Here is a 20760-nt window from a genome sequence, read left to right on the forward strand (position 1 = left end):
GCTTCGGTAAGGTTTTGGAATGGACTTTCGTACCGGTTAGGTTGTGGACGAGGTTTCACTTTCTTTCTAGCAGCTGCGCTACTTACCCTTCTTGTACATCACTGAAAATCCTCCCTGTTAGCCATTGGCTCAGGTAAGCGCGAGAGGGCCCCTACACGTAGGTGGTGGTTGGGGGAACACTTCTCGCCCGGCCTAGCCCCATAGCATGGAGGTAGATAGTTTCATTTTCCTTTGGGAGTCAGCGCTGCTAAACAAACCACATCCCCTCCCCTCCGGGAATATTAGCCCTTGGGGGGGGGGGGGGGGATGTTGGTGGTAGTTGGTTGGCTGGGCACGGGGGCTTTGGGCAGACTGGGGAATAGCAGGGGGCACCAGCAGTCTTCCCCCTATCACAGCAAATTGGAACTTTGTTGGATGGTAAAAATACGTATTTCCCAGGGTGGCCCTTTCACATTCACTGTTTTACTTAAACACATTTAGTGCCAGAGACATCTCTTCCTCTAGGACAGGAGAGAGGCGGGTCAGACCGGGTCTGTTCTCCGCAGGGCTTCATTTGTAATGCAGGAGGTGCTGGGGCACAAGCAAGGTTTTTACATTCATAACAGACGCAGCAAGCCCAGAGCTGCCAGGGCTCAGCCCCGGCACAGATGAAGCACTGGTGCCCGGGGATGCTCAGATAGCAAGTGGGACAAATTGGGACAGGGGTTGGGGGAAGGGCATTCTGTGGTGAGATGGAAACCCTGGCACATGTCTACCTAGAGCCGGCTAGCTTGCAGCCTCTGTTTTGGTACTTCAGGGCCTCCTGAGGGATTACTTTACTAGGGCTCCATCTGGGGGCCAGAACCCCTATTACTTATTCAATTGTTCCGTGCTCTACTGGGCTGTATATTGGCCTTTGCTGAATAAACCCCATAGTCTTATTGGTATTGCCCCTCACCTCTGTCTCCTCTTTTTTTGCATCATCTTAAAATTAGCGTGTACGCTCCTTGGGGAAGGGGTCACCTCACACACTCTGGGGTACTGTTAAAATAGTAACCAAGCCAGCTGAGGATCGCTGCTCTCCACCATATAACAGCACTCCGAGGTAGAGAGAACCAGTAGGGTCAAGGACCAGATATGACTTGAGGCCTCCCAGCACAGCAGGGCTGTTTGGAATTCCCCCAGGACTGGTTTGAGAAGCCAATAATTAGTTTGGAGCTGGGGACATAGGCCAGAAGTTTCCACTGGGCCCCAGGTCTGTCTCCTCCAATAGTAGGGAGAAACAAGCCAGAATGTGGTGCAGAGAGAAGATTTCCGGGCCAGGCTCAGAGGTTGCTGTGCCAGACCCAGACTGTCTCACCCATTGCCTGATCTGCTCTGCTCTCTCCTCTATAGCAGTTTGGGAAGCCCAGATGGCTTTAAAAGCACCTGCATGCTGTGGGTGCCTCTAGAGGTGAGCCCATGTGCCCTAGAGCCATGGGAGGGCATTGGGGCATGCAGGTGCCTATTGTCCAAGACTGGCTCATTTTCCTGCCCTCATGGTGGAGGTCTGGAAAGATCCCTCAAGTCCCGCTGGCCCTAGGAAGGGGGTGGGCGTGGGGCAATCTGGGGGGCCAGGACTAGATCTACCAGGGAGATTCTAGTGTTTAGTAATACTTGAAATGGACTGGAGTGACCAACATCAAGGCACTGTCATTGTAAATGAAGTAGGAGGAAAAGAACTCTGCACAGCTAGGGGAAGTTGCCAGAGGGTAGTTTAACCCTCTCATGCCAACCCTCCCCTTACTGATGGCATTTTGCCCTGATGCCAGGCTTGCCTAGTTTAATGCTGCTCTGCTCATTTTAGATTTGCCCCTGGAGGTGGGGGCGGGGAGGGAAACACAAAACCCAAACAACTTCCAGTGGCAATTGTAGATCTTCCCTCTCCCCAGCACCATGGTAGAGGTACCCTGGGTAGCAGGATGGACCACTCAGGAGCAGAGTGAATCCCCATCAACTCGAGAGAGCAGGTGTGTGTGGGGGGAGGGGTGGAAGAGTGTTGTCACTGAGACAGGGTAATTGGTGGTCCTGAGTCTCCTAGACGGAGTGTCATGTCTCTACTCAAGGAATATAGATTTAGGGAGGGAGATGGGATCGTCCTGCCCTTGAAACAGGCAGTTTCTGACAAAGGGGACAGCAAGTTCTGGAGCCTGAAGAGCCGGTGGCACGTTTGTGGAGATGTGGCGGGGAGGTAAAGAGAAGGATTCTTTGCTCTGAAGCACCTTGGCAGTTCTGGGTCTGAAGAATGAAGAACTGCCTGAGCAGATGAGACCAGTGGGTCCATCCAGTCCAGTATCCTGGCTGGAACGCTGGCACATACCTGATGCTTCAGAGGAAGGTGCAAGAACCCCCAAGTGGACAGCCATGGAATAACCTGCCCTACATCAGATTTACACAAATCAGTTTCCAAGTGAGTGAGAAATGGCTCATGGTGGTTTGGGGGACCTGTTGGATCATATTAAAGAAGTTCTGTATTAAAATCACAAAGGAGTTTGATTCCCCAGAGTTTGAATTCCAGGGTATTACTAATTAACAGGTCTCTTGGTTTTTGGTGCTGTTTCTCTCCCTCTGTGTGAAACTTGCAAGCTGCTAATTGCGTTAGTACAGTTCTAAGACAGAGTCTGTTCTCAAAGCAATTCACACAGAGACTCAAAAGCAATACTCTGTAACAACAGAAATAGCACTCAGACTCCCCACCCTTTTGTTGTATTAACAATTGTGATTAAAATAGAGATAGAGGATGGATGTGGATGGATGCTTGGTGTAGATAATAACAATGATCAGGGAGGTGCCAGCCTAAGAATCCAGTGTCCATCTGCTGAAGAAGGCGACAAGTGGAAATAACCAGAGGACCCCCAGAGGGCAGACTGGAATCCACCCAACAGCCTCAAGAATGGGAGAACCAAAGAACAAGATAACATGTAGCAGCACGGAGCCCTCAGGAAAGTGCCATCTGCTGATTGATTCAGCAACAGCGTAATGAAGCAATTCCCATAGACTGGCATAGGAAGAAATTCCTATAAAAATGGACTCTAGAATGTGAGAACTTTGGGGTCTGATTCTGCAAACCAACTTCCAGGAGCATCAGATGAGCATCTGACAAGGCCCTGCTCCCTCCTCATGTCCAGGCCACCTGGCCAGTGGCTTGGCATAAGCAACTCTAAGGCTGATAACTATAACAACCTTGCAGAACTTCTGTGTGTGTATGAATGAATGTGTGAATAAATGAGATTGAATGGAATGTTATAGCTATAACTGCTTACTATGATTCTTTCTGTATTCAAAATAAATGTGGTATTTTGCCTTTTCCTCTTTAATAAGAATCTGCTGGTTTTTATTTTATTGGTATAACAGACCTACCTGGACTCTGCAGTGTGGTTTACACACATACAAATTATTATTTTCTAAGCACTAGTTTGTTTAAAAGATCATCCTGTGCCTTCACCTTAGCTCTGTACCCTCCACGCCCAAGTGGTGCCAGGAGAAACTCTTGCACCTAGCGGAGAGCTAACAATGGAGGGCTGTTAAACCCTAATGATCAGTTCAAATGGAAGTACCTGTGGACTAAGAGCTGGCTATTGCCAGGGGAAACTAGATTTCAAGTCTGCCCCCAGAGGGGTGGTGACCAAGCAACAGATCACCTGATGGGCAGGGCTGACGCTGACTCGGGGTGGTAGGGTGTCACCTGGCAAAGGAGGCTGGAAGTCTGGCAAAGGATGTAAAAGGGGTAAACAACAAGGGTGATGTCACGGTAGGGGTCTACTACAGACCGACCCGGGAAGAAGAGGTGCATGGGGCTTTTTTTTAAAACAAAATCATCCAAAGCACAGGACTTGGTGGTGATGGGGGACTTCAACTACTTAGACATCTGTTGGGAAAACAACTCAGCAGTGCACAGATTATCCAGCAAGTTTTTGTAACGTATTGAAGACAATTTTTTATTTCAGAAGGTGGAGAAAGCTACTATGGGAGAAGCTGTTCTAGATTTGATTTTGACAAACAGGGAGGAACTGGTTGAGAATTTGAAAGTGGAAGGCAGCTTGGGTGAAAGTGATTGTGAAATGGTAGAGTTCATGATCCTAAGGAATGGTAGGAGGGAAAACCACACAAGACAATGGATTTCAAGAAGGCAGACTTCAGCAAACTCAGGGAGTTGGTAGGTAAGATCCCATGGGAAGCAAGTCTAAGGGGAAAAACAATTGAAGACATTTGGCAGTTTTTCAAAGAGACATTAAGGGCACAAGAGGAAACTATTCCACTGCATAGGAAAGATTGGAAGTATGGCAAGAGACCACCCTGGCTTAACCGGGAGATCTTTAATTACCTTAAAAAAAATCCTACAAAAAGTGGAAACTAGGTCAAATTACAAAGGATGAATGTAAACAAACACAAGTATGTAGGGACAAAACTAGAAAGGCCAAGGCACAAAATGAGACCAAACTAGCAGGAGACATAAATGGTAACAAGAAAGCATTCTACAAATACATTAGAAGCAAGCGGAAGACCAAAGACAGGGTAGGACCGTTCCTCAATGAAGGGGGAAAAAACAATAATGCAAAATGTGGAAGTGGCAGAGGTGCTTAATGACTTTTGTTTCAGTTTTCACCAAGAAGGTTGGTGGTGATTGGATGTCTAACATAATGGACTACTAGTGAAAATGAGGTAGGATCAGAAGAGGCTAAAATAGGGAAAGAAGTTAAAAATTACTTAGACAAATTAGATGTCTTCAGGTCATCAGGACCTGATGAAATGCATCCTAGAATACTCAAAGAACTGACTGGGGAGATATCCGAGCCATTAGTGATTATTTTTGAAATAAGTCATTGAAGACAGGAGAGATTCCAGACGACTGGATAAGGGGAAGTTAGTGTCTATAAAAAGGGAAATAAGGACAACCCAGGGAATTAGAGACCACTCAGCTTAACTTCTGTACCTGGAAAGATAATGGAGCAGTTTGCAAACACCTATAAGGTGATAAGTAACAGTCAGCATGGATTTGTCAAGAACAAATCCTGTCAAACCAAACTGATAGCCTTCTTTGACAGGATAACAAGCCTTGTGGATGGGGGGCGGGGGGGGGGGGAAGAAGTGGTAGACTTAAGAGGTAGGCTCAAGGCTACCAGTTCAGAGGATCCGACAGAGAGTTTCCAAAGGAACAGCCTGCTGTTTGTCAGCGTGCTCTGTAGGGAGTTGGGATTCCAGTAAATGTCTCAAGTCCTCGTGACAAGACAAAGACTGCCTGAAGGAGAAAGCTAAAGGGGACTATGCTTATTCCTAGCTACATAGTTTTCAGCACAGTTCTGCAGTATTCCCAGGCCTGAGTACCTTTGAAGAAGTTTGAATAGGGCTGTGTGTCATAAGCAGGATCTGGGGAGAGAAGCTTTTAGCAAGATATCTTACTAGCCCACTGAGCGCATCACAGAATCTCAGAGTTGACTTCTTACTGTACAGCCAAAACATTCAACTGAGTAGCAGAGCTAACCACCAGCCATTTCCAAAACAGCACTAAGGAAATGAACCCTGCTTTGTTATAGTCTATGTAGGATTTTATACCAAGCACATTACCATAGTATCTGAGCATCTTCCAGTCATGCATTAAGCAGAGTGACTAGCATCTCATGTGTTTGCTCTCCTTCCCCTCAGGGGAGAAGTGTGTGCAGGGGAATGCGTTGTTGTTGTTTTTTTAAGAGTATACACAGTGCTGTATTTGGTATTGGTAGAGAAAGTCAGGTCAAAAACTCCTTGGCCTTAGGGTGGAAAAATTTGTGATAGACCTTGGATCCTGTGGCAGTTCATTCCACAGGTTAGGAATCACTTTCCAAGAAAGCGGTCAGTTCTTTAAAAAGGCTACTTGTGCCCATGGAACTAGAAAGGGAGGTTAATTCAGAAGCCAACTCAGAGTGTAGTTAAGACAGCCATTAAACAGGTCTGAAATTGACACTGGTTTCATTTTCTCTTCCTATATCACAGAAGCCTGCCTGCTTTTCAGAGAATCAGTAGCAGGTTAGCATGTCAGAGCGAGTTTGGCACAGGAAAAGTATCCCTTCCTTGCTTTGTGGATTATACACTCTAGCCCTAGTGGACTCAAGGGTGGGACTATTAGATCAAGAATTTGCACAGAAGTCTTTCAACAGCAAGCTTTCCCCATTCTTAAGCTAGGATAGTATTTAAAGCCTCCAGAGAACTTGCAGTATTAGCTAATGATCACTGCACGTTTGTAGAGAACAATTAACTGAGCCCAGAAATCAAACATTGCTTCAATATACCCCTGAAGAGCATTTTGGTTACTTCTACCTCAGGATCCTTATCAAGGACTTTAGCTACTTTGCTTTCAGGTAGCTATTTGGTTGCAGTGCTCAGAGCTAAAACTCTGCAGACCCAGAGTTTTAGATTTGCTACCTGAAGCTGCTGGAGTAATTTTAACATGAACACTAACAAGACCACAGACTTGTTTAAAGCTACAAGTCCTCCTCTGAAGGAGCCATGTCAGTGAAAGTAACAGATTTTCTTATCACATTCAAGTTGCCTGCTCCCTTACAGTGAATATTTTAAGAGGTTTCATTTCTGCTGCCTTAGTATGCAGATACTAGCTACTGTTTCCTAGAGACCCTCACAAAAATAAAGAGTTGCATTTCATGAACCTCTCCTAATTAGCAGTTTATGCAAGAGAAAAGAGAGCACCAACTTGCAATCCTTGCTCACTTGATACAAGCCACTATAAGAATGAATTTTTGCTCCTAACATTCAGCAGGGATTAGGTCAGAAAGAGAGATGGAGTTTAGGGACATTCATTCCGAAAAACCAGTAATCTAGTATGCCTTGCTCTTCAGTTCTATACCTGGCTCTAGTTTCTAACTAATCTCAATATTAGTTTACTCTACTTCATTAACATTTACTGCTCCTTCTTTTCAAAACTTCCCTTCTCTCAGCACCAACACTCTTCCCCAACCAGCCCTTCACCAAACACTAGCAATATCTACTACTTTAGCAATCAATCTGCAAATGCCCCTACCCCTCCCTGCGCCTTCCCACTACTTATAGATCCAGGGAGGCACTTAATTGCAATCACCTGTGCTAATTCTGGCCGGCAAGCAGGACACATCCTTCTATAAAACAGCTGATTAGAAGTGAATCCCACCTGGGAGTACGTTTGGATTTCCCTTCTCCTCCATCCCTCTTCTGCAGTTGTCTTACTGAGCCATAGAAAAATTGTGGTCGTTTTAAGTTACATATCAGATTCAGAGCAGTTTTGGATTATTGACAAGGGATTTCTACAGCAAGCTGGTTAGTGTACTATGATCTGAAGATACCTAGGTGTTGTATGCATGCTCAGTGGTATTATTGTTAACTGGTGTTTGTTTCTAACAGGGGCCCTGGTGTCTCTTTAATTCTTTACAAAATGCTATTAAAAACAGTGTAGAAAAGTTTTTCTTTCTGCTTTCTCCGTGAGGGGTATTTCAGCAAGGAAGAAAGACCCAGCCTTTCAAAGGTATTTAGGCTTCCAACTTCTGTTGAAATCAGTGGGCCTTATGGATCTAGATTTCAATTGGAGTTAGGTGCCTAAATACCTCTGAGGATCTGGGCTAAACAAAGTCCCGCTCACGCATGTGCTGAGTGATATACCCGAGCATAGCCTCATTGCACCTGAGGGGGCTGCCCAAATGAATGAAGTTAAACACATGCAGGATGGGGGCGAAGTAAGGTGTCTGACCCGCCTGTGTGCACAGAAGCTCCTTGCAGGTGTGGGGCCCAACTGCACAGAAGCTCCTTGCAGGCGTGGGGCCCAACTGACTATACAGAGGAGCAATGAAAAGGATTGTATGAAGCACTGCCAAAGTAAACAGCTGACAAAAGAGAAAGGGGAGGAATCTGTTGCTAACTTCTTCCAGTTATTATAGGCCTGGATCCTACCGTTAGGTCCCAGGGGTCCCCCTGTGTGGATCTGACTGTAGTGGGGGGCATTGTCACTTTAGGGGTTACCAGTCGCTCTAGTGATTCCAATATGATTGCTTTGAGCTCCTGGGAAGGAAGGGGCTACAGAAGTGCAAAACATTTGTTGTTCTACAATGATTTCAAACTTGTGGCCCTGGTTCGGGAAAGCACACGTGGGTAGTGTTTTCCTGCTTCTGCTGGAACTTCCTTCCTCCTGCTGCTCTCCCCAGGCAGCCAGCAGGTGGAGATAGGCAGTGAGGGCTGAGCCTTGCCTTGCTGTTTGCTCTCTGAACCCGGCAGAGGAGCAGGAAGTGGAGGCAGAGTCAGCCTTGGGGAGCTGAGCTGTGTGGGGCATGGTGCGTGTAGGTGAGCAAGCGGTGTCTCCCTGTGGTTCACCAGTGGCGGGTCAGAGGGGGTCTGTTCTCCGCAGGGCTTCATTTGTCATGCAGGAGGTGCCGGGGGGGGGGGGGGGGCAAGCAAGGCTTTTACCTTCATAACTGATGCAGCGAGCCCAGAGGTGCCAGGGCTCAGCCCTGGCACAGATTAAGCGCTGGTGCCCGGGCATGCTCCGATAGCAAGTGGGACAGATTGGGACAGGGCTTGGGGGAGGGGCAATAGGTGCCTATATAAGACAAAGCCCCGAATATCGGGAGCGGCCCACTCAAAGCGGGACCTCTGGCCCCTCTGCGCTTGGGGCTGAGCTTGCGGGCGGATGGTCGCTCCGCAGCTGTTGCGGGGCTGAGCTGGTTCCCGTCCCCTTTCGCTGTGGGGCTGATCCGCCCTTGGGGTGGGGGGTGCCGGGTTGGCTAGCCCTGCCAGAGCCCCGTAACGCAGCCGCTCACTCCAGGTCCGCACTGGAGACAGAGGTGCCAATGGTGAGAGCCGTGCGTGTCGGGGGAGTGGCTGGAACAGGAATGGGGTGATGCCGTGTTCAGAATCGTGTTCGGCTGGGTGCTCCTGCAAGGGCTCTCGGTGCACCAGGCTCTTCTGGGATTCTTTATTATTTGTATGACTGTAGTGCCTAGGAGCCCTGCTCATGGCATGCTGGTTTCCCTGCAGTCCTACACACTAGGAGTAAGGTTCCCTAGGGCTGGTTGTTTCCCTGCAGCCAGGCCTGAGGTCCCCCTGCAGTCACAAGGGTCTGGCCATCGCCTGGCAAACAGCTGGGAGGTGTTGTGCGTGCGTGTTCCTCGCTAGCAATGGCAGAGCCGGGCGCAGGCTTTCTGATTTCTACCCTGCCAAACTCCCGGCCACCGCTGTGTTCAAGCAAAGATGCTGGGTCCAGCGCAAAGGGCTTGGAGACCTCTCTTGGAAAGATGGAGCAGGGACTGGCTTTTCATTGTGTGCGTCCAGTGCCTAGCCCAATAGATCCCTCATGACAGCCTCTAGGTGCTGGCACGAGACGTGCAATAAATAATAATTATGCATGAACCTGTGAGTGACCTGAGGATCCAGGCCCTGCTGTGATCTAGAGGCAGGCTACACAGATTCCGTCCATCCCAGATCCCCAGAGATGGCCCCTGGTGTGCAGTGCAGCATGGCGAGCCCTGCAATGGTCATCGCTCGCAGTGCTGGCCGCGGGACTTGGCCGTGGCTTTGTTCGTTGAGCTGGGCCGCTGCAACCAAGATGCAGGGGGTGGTACGGAGAGTGGAGGGCAATGGCGTTTCCGTGTCTCCGGAATAACAGACCAGCCCTCTTCTCTTGCGCAGGGTGCAGGACTGCGTGGCGCTCGGCCTCCCCACATGTCGATCCTGTCCCCTTCCCTTTAGGGGCTGTCACAGGGACATGGTGATACTCCGAGCAGGCCTCTGCCCCGGCCTCACGGCAGAGATGATCCAGCTTCTGAAAGCCAACAACATTGCAACAGGTAACGGGGCAGCCCGGGGGCTCAACAGTAGGGTCTCCCCCACCTGGACTTCTGGGCGAACCCCAGGGAGTAGTCAGAGGAGGGCACAGAGCTCTTTTGCCCGCTGGCCTGTGTTGTGGGGCTGTGTTCCCGCACCAACGGGTGGGACTGGCTGGGAGCTCAGTATTGCGCTCAAGGAGCATTCCCAGATCCTCCTGCTGGACTCTGTTCTCTCGCTGGAGCAGAGTAGGGAGGGAGATGGGGCTCATGCCTTCCTCAGCAGTGACGGGGGGCATGTGACTGAAGCCCCAGCCCGTTAAGGCAGCCAGACGCCACGGAGCTGTGTCTGTCTCCTCTCTGTAGCGGAGGCTATGTCTGCGCTGCAGTCCGCGCTGTGAAGGCAGCATAGCCGTGACCTAGCCGGCTCGAATAACAATAGCAGTAACGCTATGGCAGCGGCCACGCGAGAACGTACGCGGGGTCCCAAGCGGGTGCGTACAGTGTGCCGTGGCTTCCTTGCCACAGTTCTCTGAGCTCGCGAGCTCAGGGGTGTCTGCGCGTGCCGCAGTCACGCATCCTGTTCCCGGGGACACGCCCCCCCAGGCTTTGGTGTCGTGTCCAGCACCGCAGCGTTTTGGCACTTGGCACACCTTGTAGATTGGATGTCACGCGTTGTCTGCTGGGCCTCTCCAGGCTCTGCGGGGGCGCTGTCATGCTGCACTTAGGCGCTGTCTGCTATTCCCACGCCACTCTGCCAACGCATTTGGATCCTGCCGGGTTGCGCTCCCTGCCGTTGCAGCCCCGCGCATCTCCTGAGCAGCTAACGCCGACGGTGCAGTGGGTTTGCTCGGCCCCAAAGGCCGTTCGCTTTTTACCCTGTGTTCCTTTGCAAGCCCAGGAGTGAACGTGTCTCAGATGAGCCCTGTGACATGTTCAGTGAGTGCTCCTTTGATTCATCGCTGCTCAGGGAGTCCTGCTAGCCCTTGGGCTGAGCTCAGTTAACGCAGCTCGGTGTCTGTGTGTAGGTGTGTACAGCTGCATGTTATGTCTTCTGGCCCAGGGAGGACATGGCAGAATAGCCTCCCGCTGTGTTGTGTCTAAGGAGTTCCCTGGCATTTCAGGGCTGTTACATTTTGGCCTCCAGCTGCTTATCTCTGAACGTTACTTGCAGTGGTGGATCTTGTCTCCTCGGACCTGGAGGAAGTTGCCCGGAAGTGCTCCCTGTCCTACAAGGTGAGAAGAGATTCCTTGGTGTTGATCTTTAATCTGGGAGCTAAAGCTGTAGCCTGCCGGAGAGAGCCATGTTTAATCAAATGCTTTGATGTGGGTCGTCTGTCTGCAGAGACCTCACCCTAATGCATGAGTGGGCTAACAGTGCATCACCCACTCCAGTCAGTCTGTCTGCTGGGAGCTGTAGATCTGACCCGATGTTCCTTAGGGCCTTCCGTCTATCTGCAAAAGCTCCTTCTCTGGGGAAGTCGTCATTCTTTGTACTGAGGTAGTCCCCTAGCAGCCCCAGTCATGGACCACAACCCATTATACTAGGTACTGTACAAACCAGAACAAGGACAGTCTGTGCCACAAAGCTCTCTCCGAATTCTTCAGTGTCCCATTTGGGGATGGCCGTCTGTCCCCACAGGCCCTGGTCGCCGTGAGACGTGTGTTGCTGGCACAGTTTTCAGCTTTTCCTGTCAACGGGGCGGATCTCTACGAGGAACTCAAGAGCTCCACAGCCATCCTGTCCACAGGGAGTGAGAGGTGAGGACGTCGCACGTGAAGGGGAGTGGGGCAAGGGTTAAAGCTGAAGAGTTCGTCCCTTCCCCAGCCAGAAGCCAGGTTGGATTTTAAGCTTCAACCTGGAGACAGCTCGAGCCGCTTGGCTGAGATCTGAGCTGACGCGGTATCTGTCAGGGATTCCCTCCCAGCAGGGGCTGAGCTGGGGACCTTGTGCACCTGGAATCAGCCGGGCTGCCTCTTGAGAGGAGAGAGATTCAGCTTTGCTGGTCCACAGCGTTAGCATGTTAGCACCGGGCACCTATTTCAAGCCACCAGCCTACACTCCTGCAATTGAACCTTGCTCTGACCCCCCTGCCAAATGTATTAATCTCCCCATGCACTTGCACAGCTGCTGCATCGGTGCCGGAGAGTTTTATCCCATTCGGTTGCAGAACGTTATCAGCATTTGCCCAGGTGGCGATTTGAGCCATTAAGGATGGTTACTGCTGCCGGAACAGCATTGAGTTGTGATGGCCCTGAGCGTGAGGACCAGGCATAGAAATTAACCGTTCGATACTGGGTATCAACCACTCCGCCTTTCTCCTTCCCTTCTGCTTGTAATAATCGAGTGCGACCCCTCAGAGAAGCCCACCTGTTGCCTTCATGCTCCAGAGCTTCCCCATTCCCTGTTCAGACTCTGTTCCTACCCCTGCCCTGCTGTCGTTTGCCCTCCCTCGCCAGAAGCGGAAAGGGGAGCGAGGGGAAGGTCGGGGGAGAGTCTGTGGGGATGTGAATGTGCTGGCTGAGTACATCTGAGACACAGATACCCAGAGGTTTCTCATTTCCAGCCTTCATTAGCTCAGTATAGTTGATTCTCGTTGTTGTGGTGTGTTTCTCCTTTAGCTTGGACAAGCTGCTGGACTCTGGCCTGTACACTGGGGAAGTGACCGAGCTCACAGGAGCACCTGGCAGTGGCAAGACACAGGTGGGCCGTTCTGTGCCTAACAGAGCAGATGTTATAATGCCTCCCCCTGCCCCAGTTATTTAAGGTGGCAGCTCCCTACACCCTGTCACCTGTGGCATATTCGGCATCCACAGGGAAGAGGGAGCTCGGGCCTCATTCGTTATTCCACCTTTCATTGTTTGATGGTTGATACTGTGCTCACTGGTGCTAACTGGGGGATATTTACAACAATTGACCAATAAACAGCTGTTGCCGGACATATGGCGAGAATCCAGACTCATCCTACCCCCTGTGGCCACTGATCTTCTTCAGCTACTAGCCCAAAGAAAGAGACGCGTTAAACTGACTCATCTTGCACCATGTCTGAAACTTAGGGCTGTGAACCAGGCTTTACCTAGAGCACATGGCAGTAGCCTGGATGGAGTCAAAGGCCTGGATCTGTTTGGGGAGGCCTGCGTCAATCTCCCGACCAGCAGAGGTGAAGGGCCCTGGGGGCTCCGCTGTCCGGTCGCTGCGTCATAGTGGTTTGCAGACAGCGAGCCCGCTCCTTAGCTTGGCTCAGGTGCAATGTGCTGGGGTTCAGTATGAAAACAAGCCCCTCCGCTAGGAAGGATGGCTGGAATGGGGTGAGATCCATCCACGCGCTCTCCCTCCTAGGTGTGCCTCAGCATAGCCGTGAGCTCGTCCCATGACCTCAAGCAGAATGTCCTCTACGTCGACTCCACGGGCGGGTTCACGGCCTCTCGCCTGCTCCAGCTGGCTCAGACCAGGACGGGGGATGAGGAGGAGCAGGTCAGTGTGGCTGCATCACTGACTTGGTGCTGGGAGCAGTTGGAGAGCCACAGAGCTAGTGACTCCTCGGCTGGTGTTGCTGACAGCGGCGTGCCCCAGAACCCAGAAATCCAATTTTCCCTCTTATAGACTTTCAGGCAGTTCCATGCTCCAGCCTTTTGTCTTCTTGGGCTTCTCCTGGCTCCCTCTATGAGCCCCAAATCTTCTTTTCCTGGCTCAGTGGAAGCTCTGGGTGCCCAGCACCTCTTGAGAATCAGGCCACCTATTCAGGTCCCTTGTTATAGATTTAAGCTGCCAAACGCTGGCCTTAATCATTCTGTGCCTCAGTTTTTCCACCTGTAAAATGGGGATAATGGCACTGCTACACGGGGGCAGTGGGCAGGGATGAGGACCCTTGGATTAAAGATGCTTGTAGATGTGCTGGCTGAGAATGCTGGGCACCAGCTTCTAACGTATTGTAGCCACCCGGACTTTGAAAGGTTTTGTTTTGGGTTTGGACGTTGGTGCGGTTTATGGAGAGGGTAAAGGCCGGGTCTGAATGAGCTGTCTCTGCGTGATGCTTCTGCTCTCCTCTCCCTGCAGGTGGAGGCTCTGCAGAGGATTCAGGTGGCCCGGGTGTTCGACGTCTATAAAATGCTGGATGTGTTACAGGAGCTGCGGTGCAGTGTGTCCCAGCAGGTGGGTTTCTCGCTGGGATTTGTGTCAAGATCCACCCAGTCCGAGCGGTGGCCTGATCCTGGGAAGCCAGGGGGCTGCTCGCATGAATCCGAGTGTGCAGGATGGGGCGGACTGTTCTGCTGACATCAGGATTTCCAGGCTTCTTCAGGACTCCAATCTATTCATCCTGCCCCAGAGCTGCTGGTGACCACGCATCCCGTGCTGGCACAAGCTTTACCGGTGCCACTCTGTGTGTGTTGCCCTCACACTTTGCTCTGGGCTTTGCTCCCTAGGTCCTGAGCTCCTCGGGGCCGGTGAAGGTGCTGGTGGTTGACTCTGTCTCAGCTGTGATTTGCCCGCTCCTCGGAGGCAGGCAGGCGGAGGGTGAGTGAGGGGCACCGTGGAGCGAGCACGGTTTGAGGATTCGAAACTGGATCTCTGCAGCAAGGAAACACTGCAGCTGCCCATGGTGTGGACAGACAATTCCAGTGTTTTTCTTCTGGATCTCGCTAATTACCTGCAACATTTCCAGCTGGTATTCTGTGCTGTCGATGATCCCCAGTATAATCTGATCCCTGAGCCCCCATGGGATGGGGAGGGGAAAATTTTGTTGTTGTGTTTTATTCCAGGGCAGTGTGGGGTTATATAATGGTGCAGCAGATACAGTACACTTACTGGAGACCACCTAAAGATACCCCCCTTATTCGCTCCCTCCCACCTTGAACACCTAGCTGATTTCTTACTCATCAGAATTTTGTGGGGCTGCTGAAAACCTCTACAGATTTTGTCCCTGATTTCTAGTAAGCTGGGGGGTGGCGGGGCTGGATACTGCAGGTGATTGATACGGGAACTGGACGGCCGCTGGTAAAACACTTCACATAGGCCAGAGGGTAACTTCTAGTCACTACTGACTTGGGCTGCATTTGATTGTGCCTAAGAGTGAAGGATTCCATTGCCAGTCCTCTGAGCCATCTGGCCTGTAGTTATTGGAAGTCAGTGGAGAAAATGTCACCTAGCAACTGTCTGGTGGCTTGCAACAAGCAGGAGACTTGCAGTCTGTTTTCTAGAGGACAAGTGTGCACACTGGTCACCATCACAATTAGGGCTGCATGGCAGTCTCAGCAGAGAGGCAAAGGGTTGAATGGGTCATGGACAGTCATGTGGCCTAGTGGGGGAAGGCATCGTGGCCTAGTGAATATAGCATTCAACTGGGACTCAGGAGTTTTATTCCCGTCTCTCCAACTGGCTTATGGGATGACCTTGCATCAGTTGCTTCCCTTTTCTGTGCCTCAGTTTCCCCATCTGTAAAATGGGGATAATGCTACTGACCTCCTTTGTAAAGCACTTTGAGATCTATGGATGAGAAGCACCGTAGAAGAGCTAGGTGGCGATATTATTCTAGCACTGGTCCCCCCTGGCTCATGGGGGGTGCCCGTTAATGGGGTATGTGTTGGGGCTGGAGGAGGGAAAGATAGAACTGCTGCTGCCTATGGTAGATTTGCTCCCTGGTTATGAGAAATATCCAGGGACTGACAAATACGCACGTATCAACTGCACTAAGTTCCCATATTATATCGGGGTCACCTGCCTGAGTGGGAGTGCGGAGGACTGAGGAAACTGCTCCTGATCCATCCTCTCAGGAGAGGGTCCTAGGTCTCTAAGAAACTGCCGATGGAAGCCGGCCCTGAAATACCATTGTATCGTCTTCCACAGGCTTGGCCCTCATGATGCAGCTGGCCAGGGAACTGAAGACGCTTGCCAGAGAACTTAACGTGGCTGTGGTGGTGAGTTCGTTGGCCTTTGCCTTGCTTTTCCTGGGCTGGAAGCAGGGGATCCGGAGTTGAAAAGAATTTGGGGGCAGAGGATTATGACAGAGGTGACTCTGTTCAAAGCTGGACAGGAGCAGGCAACGGGACTCCTGCCACTCTGCAAGCATCCGTGGCCGGGGACTGTTCTCTGAACTGCAGCTCCACTTCCACAACCACCATGTAACCGCATGGTGAGAACAGAGCGGAGCAAGCGGTGGCTTTTAGTAACTCTGCCAACAAGCTAGTTCTACTCATTGAACTCCAGGAGGAGTTCAGGACGGGTAGATGACGGGACTGTTTGCATTGCTCTCTGATGCAACAACTGTTGTAGATTCCTATGAAATCTAGGTGTCTGGCTAGTTACCAGAGTGGCCCTTGAGCCAGTTGTCTTTGGGTAGGTACAGGGCATTACAGCATTTATAAATGGATGGTGACTAGAAAGGCCCCTGTGCTCTGTCCTCCTTTGGTTCTGGGGCTGGGTGTTCGCACTGAGGGTTTGACTCCTCGGAGGAGTGCTGTGACCCTGATCAGTGTGCCGAATGGAGAGGTCCTGGCAGAGAAAAATCATGAATAGTCAATATACTGGAGCAGGCATTAAAATGTATTGGGAGAATCCAGCTTTGCTGTTGCTCTGATCACCTATAAAGCAGCAAGCAAAGAAGCAGAGGGGGAAGAACAATCACAGATTCAAGGTTAAACGCACCACCTGGAGGGACTGCAGTCCTGAGGAATGAGGGAGTCTGCTATACGTTGGCCTCTCCTTGCTTCATTGCCAGTCTGGGGCCAGCATTCGTTTTAAGCCAACGCCCAGATCTTATTGCAGCAGTTTGTGTAACCCATGCAAGCGCGCTGTGGCCTTTTGTCTCCCTCTAATGGCTAGACCGTGTTTTGTGAGTTGAATCCTTTTGAGCTAAGAGACCTGGTGCTTTACCTCAAGTAGTAGAGGTTCATGCTTCTAAAACATAAAGTGGTGGCCAGGCAGGGATTTGGACTGTGGTGGACTGGAGAATTGCCTGCTTGGGGAAGCTTGTCCAGTACTGCTTGAGCTAAAAGATAAGCTTGGCAGCAGTAACGTATTTGTAAACCTGTATACATGGCATAGCCACTGGAGAGGCACAGAGAGCCACACCATGTTATATTTCGAAGGGCACAGGGCTTAATTTGTACCAGGGGTGAGCCCCGGCACCTCTAGGCTTGGCAGTTCATAGCCCTGGCACCTCTAGGCCTCCCGCATCAGTTATTAAAGTAAAAAAAACTTGCTTGAGCCCCGGCACCTCTTTAATTACAAATTAAGCACTGGACGGGCAGCATGGCCAGTCATGACAAGGAGCAAAGGAAGGAAAGGAACAAAAACCAGTGGAAGCAGCTGATTGCATCCATTCGCTCCCTCATCATCAAGAAAGGGATAGATAATAAGACAGAAAATATCATACTGCCTCTATAAATCCATGGTACTCCACACCTTGAATACTGTGCGCAGGTGTGGTCACCCCATTTTGAAAGAGATATATTGGAATTGGAAAAGGTTGAGAAAAGGGCAACAAAAATGAGGGGTATAGAACAGCTTCTGTATGAGGAGAGATTAATAAGACTGGGACTTTTCAGCTTGGAAAAGAGGTGACCACCGGGGGGATATGATTGAGGTCTATAAAATCATGAATGGTATAGCGACAGTAAATAAGGAAGTGATATTTACTCCTTCTCATAATACAAGAACAAGGGGCCCCCAAATGAAATTAATAGGTATCAGGTTTAAAACAAACACAAGAAAGTATTTTTTCACGCAACGCACTGTCAGCCTCTGGAAGTCCTTGCCAGAGGGTGTTGTGAAGGCCAAAACTATGATGGGGTTCAAAAGGGAGCTAGATAGCCATTGATGGACCCATCTTCTACTAATCTATTAGCCAGGATGGGCCGGAGTGGTGTCCCTAGCCTCTGTTTGCCAGAAGCTGGGATTGCGTGACAGGGGATGGATCACTTGATGATAACCGGTCTGTTCATTCCCTTTGGGGCACCTGGCATTGGCCACTGTCAGAGGAGAGGATTCTGGGTTTGATGGACCTTTGGTCTGACCCAGTGTGGCCGTTCTTATGTTCTTACGTTCTAAGTGTCTAAGTTTTCATTGCAAGAAGTAGCCATTATTGCTGATAACTGGCTGGAAATGATAAGCTGGTTTGTTGCATTCCAGGTGACTAACCACGTGACGAGAGATGGCAGCAGTGGTCACCTGAAACCAGCCCTAGGTCGCTCCTGGAGTTTTGTGCCCAGCACCCGGGTGCTGTTAGAGAGCAGAGAAGGCACTTGGGGAAAAGCTAGCACCCGTCGCATTGCTTCCTTAACAAAATCGCCCCGGCAGGTGAGACTTTCCGGAGAGCCCATCTGGGAGTGGTGAGGATGGCCGTGGAGAAGGTGGCTTGGAGTTAAGTCAGAGATAGGATGCCAGGCAAGGACTGAGTCCTTAGGGAAGTAATGCAAGAACTCTGGCTTCATTCAGGAGTCACCGGCAGGACGCTGTGATGGGCTTTGGGGACTTGAAGAAAATACAACCAAGCTATAAACTGTGGAAGTGCATGTATTTTCCCCCCCTGCTTCTAAATGGCCCATTTTATAATTCCAGACATACTAAATCAGTTGTTCCATTTCTAATTTGGGTCACACTGACTCAGTTGTTCCATCGAAACACTCCTGACTACGCATGGTCATTAAAGATCCCATATACCTACTTGCAAGAAGAACATTGGCTCAGATGTCCTGGTCAGTTACTAACATGGGTGACTATATCGTATTGTTCTCACTGCAGCTTCCCATTAGATACTATGGGCCAAGCCCTAAGATGGTGTAAACCCATGTAACTCCATTGAAGTCACTGGATCTATGCTGATTTATACCACCTGAAGATCTAGCCCTATATTCTGTTTCCCTTCCTGAGCCAAATTGTTGTCAAGTGTATTTGTATTGCAGTAGTATCCAGAAGCCCAAATCAAAATCAGAGCCATATTGTACTGGACACTAAATAAAATAGTTAGAGACGATCCCTGTCCCCAAAGAGCTTACAGTGTAACACTGATACTAGGTACGGATGTGCCCTTAATTATGGACTCTTAGGGCTTATCTACATGTGGACATAGAGGAAAGTTAATCTGAATTAACTAAATGTGTGAATTTGAAATGGATTAGTTAAACCACATTAAATCCCTGTGTGTATTTACTTTTGGAAGTGAATTAAAATAAACTGACTTAAAGCCACTTAATTCTGAACGAATGTGTTCACACCGGGATTTAATAGTTTCACTAATCCAGTTCAAATTCATACCTTCAATTAATTCGGATTAACTTTCCTGGATGCCTCGGTATAGACAAGTCCTTCAATAATGTGAGCTTAATTTCCTCTTGGCTTCCCTTACAGCCAACTGGGATTGAGGTGGAGCTGGACATCGGAAGCTGTGGGGTATTGGATGAGAGCCCAGCCGCTTCCGGAGCGGGATGCTGATGGAGAGTGAAAAGTGAACAGCAGATTACAAGGGCCTTTACTGTGGGCAGTAATATTAGCTGCAAAGGTGAAGACTGCAGAGCCATCCCAGGAGAGATGCTTGGAGTCCCAGAAGAAAGGACTGTAGAAACTGGGCTGTTAAGGAACTCCCTCATCCTGGACAAGAGAGGTTTGGGCTTCAAGGAGAGCTCGGAGGAATGCGTTTGAGTCGGACAAGCGCGGTGTGTGGCTGTACCACTCTTCTGGAGTGCGTTAAAACCACAGGCCCTTTCCTGGGGGTTTTGTGGATTGTCAGGGGAACCTTTGTCTCAGGGTGTCGTGAGGTGAAAGGGAATTTTGCTGAATTCTTTGCTGGGTAAACACCAGACCTGTTGGTAACGTGGCTTTTTATAGCTGCCTGATCCCAGAACCTCCAGCCCTCTGGTGAGGGTCCCTGGGAGGCCTCAATAAAGAATACCATCAAGACCTTCAGGAGCTGGAATTCCATCTACTGTAGCAGCCACTAGTTTTAGTCCTGTTCTACCTCTAAAGGGTCATCACTACAGCAGCTTTCAGGCCTGGGTCCCGCTCTGCTTATTCTGTCGCAGCATGAGGGTGGACACAGGCTGCTGAAGAGAAACCACAAGAGAAGTTCTCAGAGCTTTTTATGGTCACATTTTTGCTACCCAGATTGTCGGTGGGAGTATTGGTATTTTGGTATATTGCATAAAGAATTGCTGGAAAAAGGTATAAGTATCTTGGGCCAGATCCTTAGCTGGTGCAAACTGGGTGTTGCTCCTGACTGACAGCAGTGGCAGAACTGGTCCTGTGTTTACGCACTTCTTGGCTGATGTATTTGATACCACTTTCTGTATTCCTTTGACTCATTTTTAAAAAAATTATTATTATAAGGAATATTTTGCGTGGAAAACAGGAACTTTGTTTTAATGAGGTTATTCTAGACCAGCTGCTGCGCCTGCAAATGATCACGATTTCAGGTGAGGACAGATGGACTCTAAGGCCTGGCCTGAACTCAGGGAACAGTACAAAAAAACACCCCCCCCCCCCCCCGATTTAGCTGAATCAGTGTTTGCACCGGTGAGAACATTAGTGTAGACAAGGCTCTGGTCTCTGGATCCATTTTTACCATCACGTTGATTAGACTTGCTTTTCGCTAATGCTGCGATGTAAACCGGTCCAGCTTCTTTCTATACCATGGCTCCCATTCCTGCTGGCACTGCTCTAGCCAAACTGGTGTTTGACTCAGGAAGGAGTTTTTGTAAATTTCCCCAGAGTACAAATGGACTTACGGTCTTCTATTTTCGTCTGCAGGCAAATGTCCCTGGTAATGAAAGGAGCAAAGAAACACACAAAAGGGATCTGAGATTTCGGTCTAATTGCCCTAAATTGCATGTTTTTCAGAATTTCCCAGGAGGCAGCAGCAGGTCTGGGTTTTGCTACCATTGGATTTTGTTTGTCACCTGTGTGTTGCTACAGTGCTTGTGAGAACCCAAGATCTCTGTTCTCTCAGGGATATAATTCAACAAGAAGGTGTAC

The 20760-nt window shown here is 49.8% G+C and overlaps 1 protein-coding gene across 3 annotated transcripts; it reads left to right on the top strand.

Annotated features, from left to right (window-relative positions):
- The first annotated feature begins 8245 nt into the window (after window positions 1-8245).
- Window positions 8246-19695, top strand: RAD51D (RAD51 paralog D). 3 transcript variants are annotated; one of them, XM_073315526.2, is made up of 11 exons: window positions 8246-8316; window positions 9661-9818; window positions 10969-11030; window positions 11437-11555; window positions 12417-12498; window positions 13135-13269; window positions 13852-13947; window positions 14220-14310; window positions 15640-15710; window positions 17923-18090; window positions 19141-19695. In XM_073315526.2, exons 2-11 carry the CDS (start codon window positions 9737-9739, stop codon window positions 19222-19224), a joined length of 990 nt encoding a protein of 329 aa, XP_073171627.2. In that variant the 5' UTR covers window positions 8246-8316; window positions 9661-9736; the 3' UTR covers window positions 19225-19695. The 3 variants fall into 3 exon arrangements, with proteins under 3 accessions (XP_073171627.2, XP_073171629.2, XP_073171628.2); XM_073315528.2 differs by having other exon boundaries at window positions 9721-9818; XM_073315527.2 differs by having other exon boundaries at window positions 8256-8306.
- Window positions 19696-20760: the final 1065 nt, after the last annotated feature.

This window comes from Lepidochelys kempii, chromosome 17, assembly GCF_965140285.1.
Source record: "Lepidochelys kempii isolate rLepKem1 chromosome 17, rLepKem1.hap1, whole genome shotgun sequence".
Lineage (NCBI taxonomy): Eukaryota > Metazoa > Chordata > Testudines > Cheloniidae > Lepidochelys > Lepidochelys kempii.

Coding starts and splice junctions, on each gene's coding strand:
- RAD51D (XM_073315526.2), top strand. CDS start 9,737: ATGGTGATACTCCGAGCAGGCCTCTGCCCCGGCCTCACGGCAGAGATG. Junction 12,499..13,134: donor CTGGCAGTGGCAAGACACAG/GTGGGCCGTTCT, acceptor TCTCCCTCCTAG/GTGTGCCTCAGCATAGCCGT. Junction 18,091..19,140: donor TAACAAAATCGCCCCGGCAG/GTGAGACTTTCC, acceptor CTTCCCTTACAG/CCAACTGGGATTGAGGTGGA.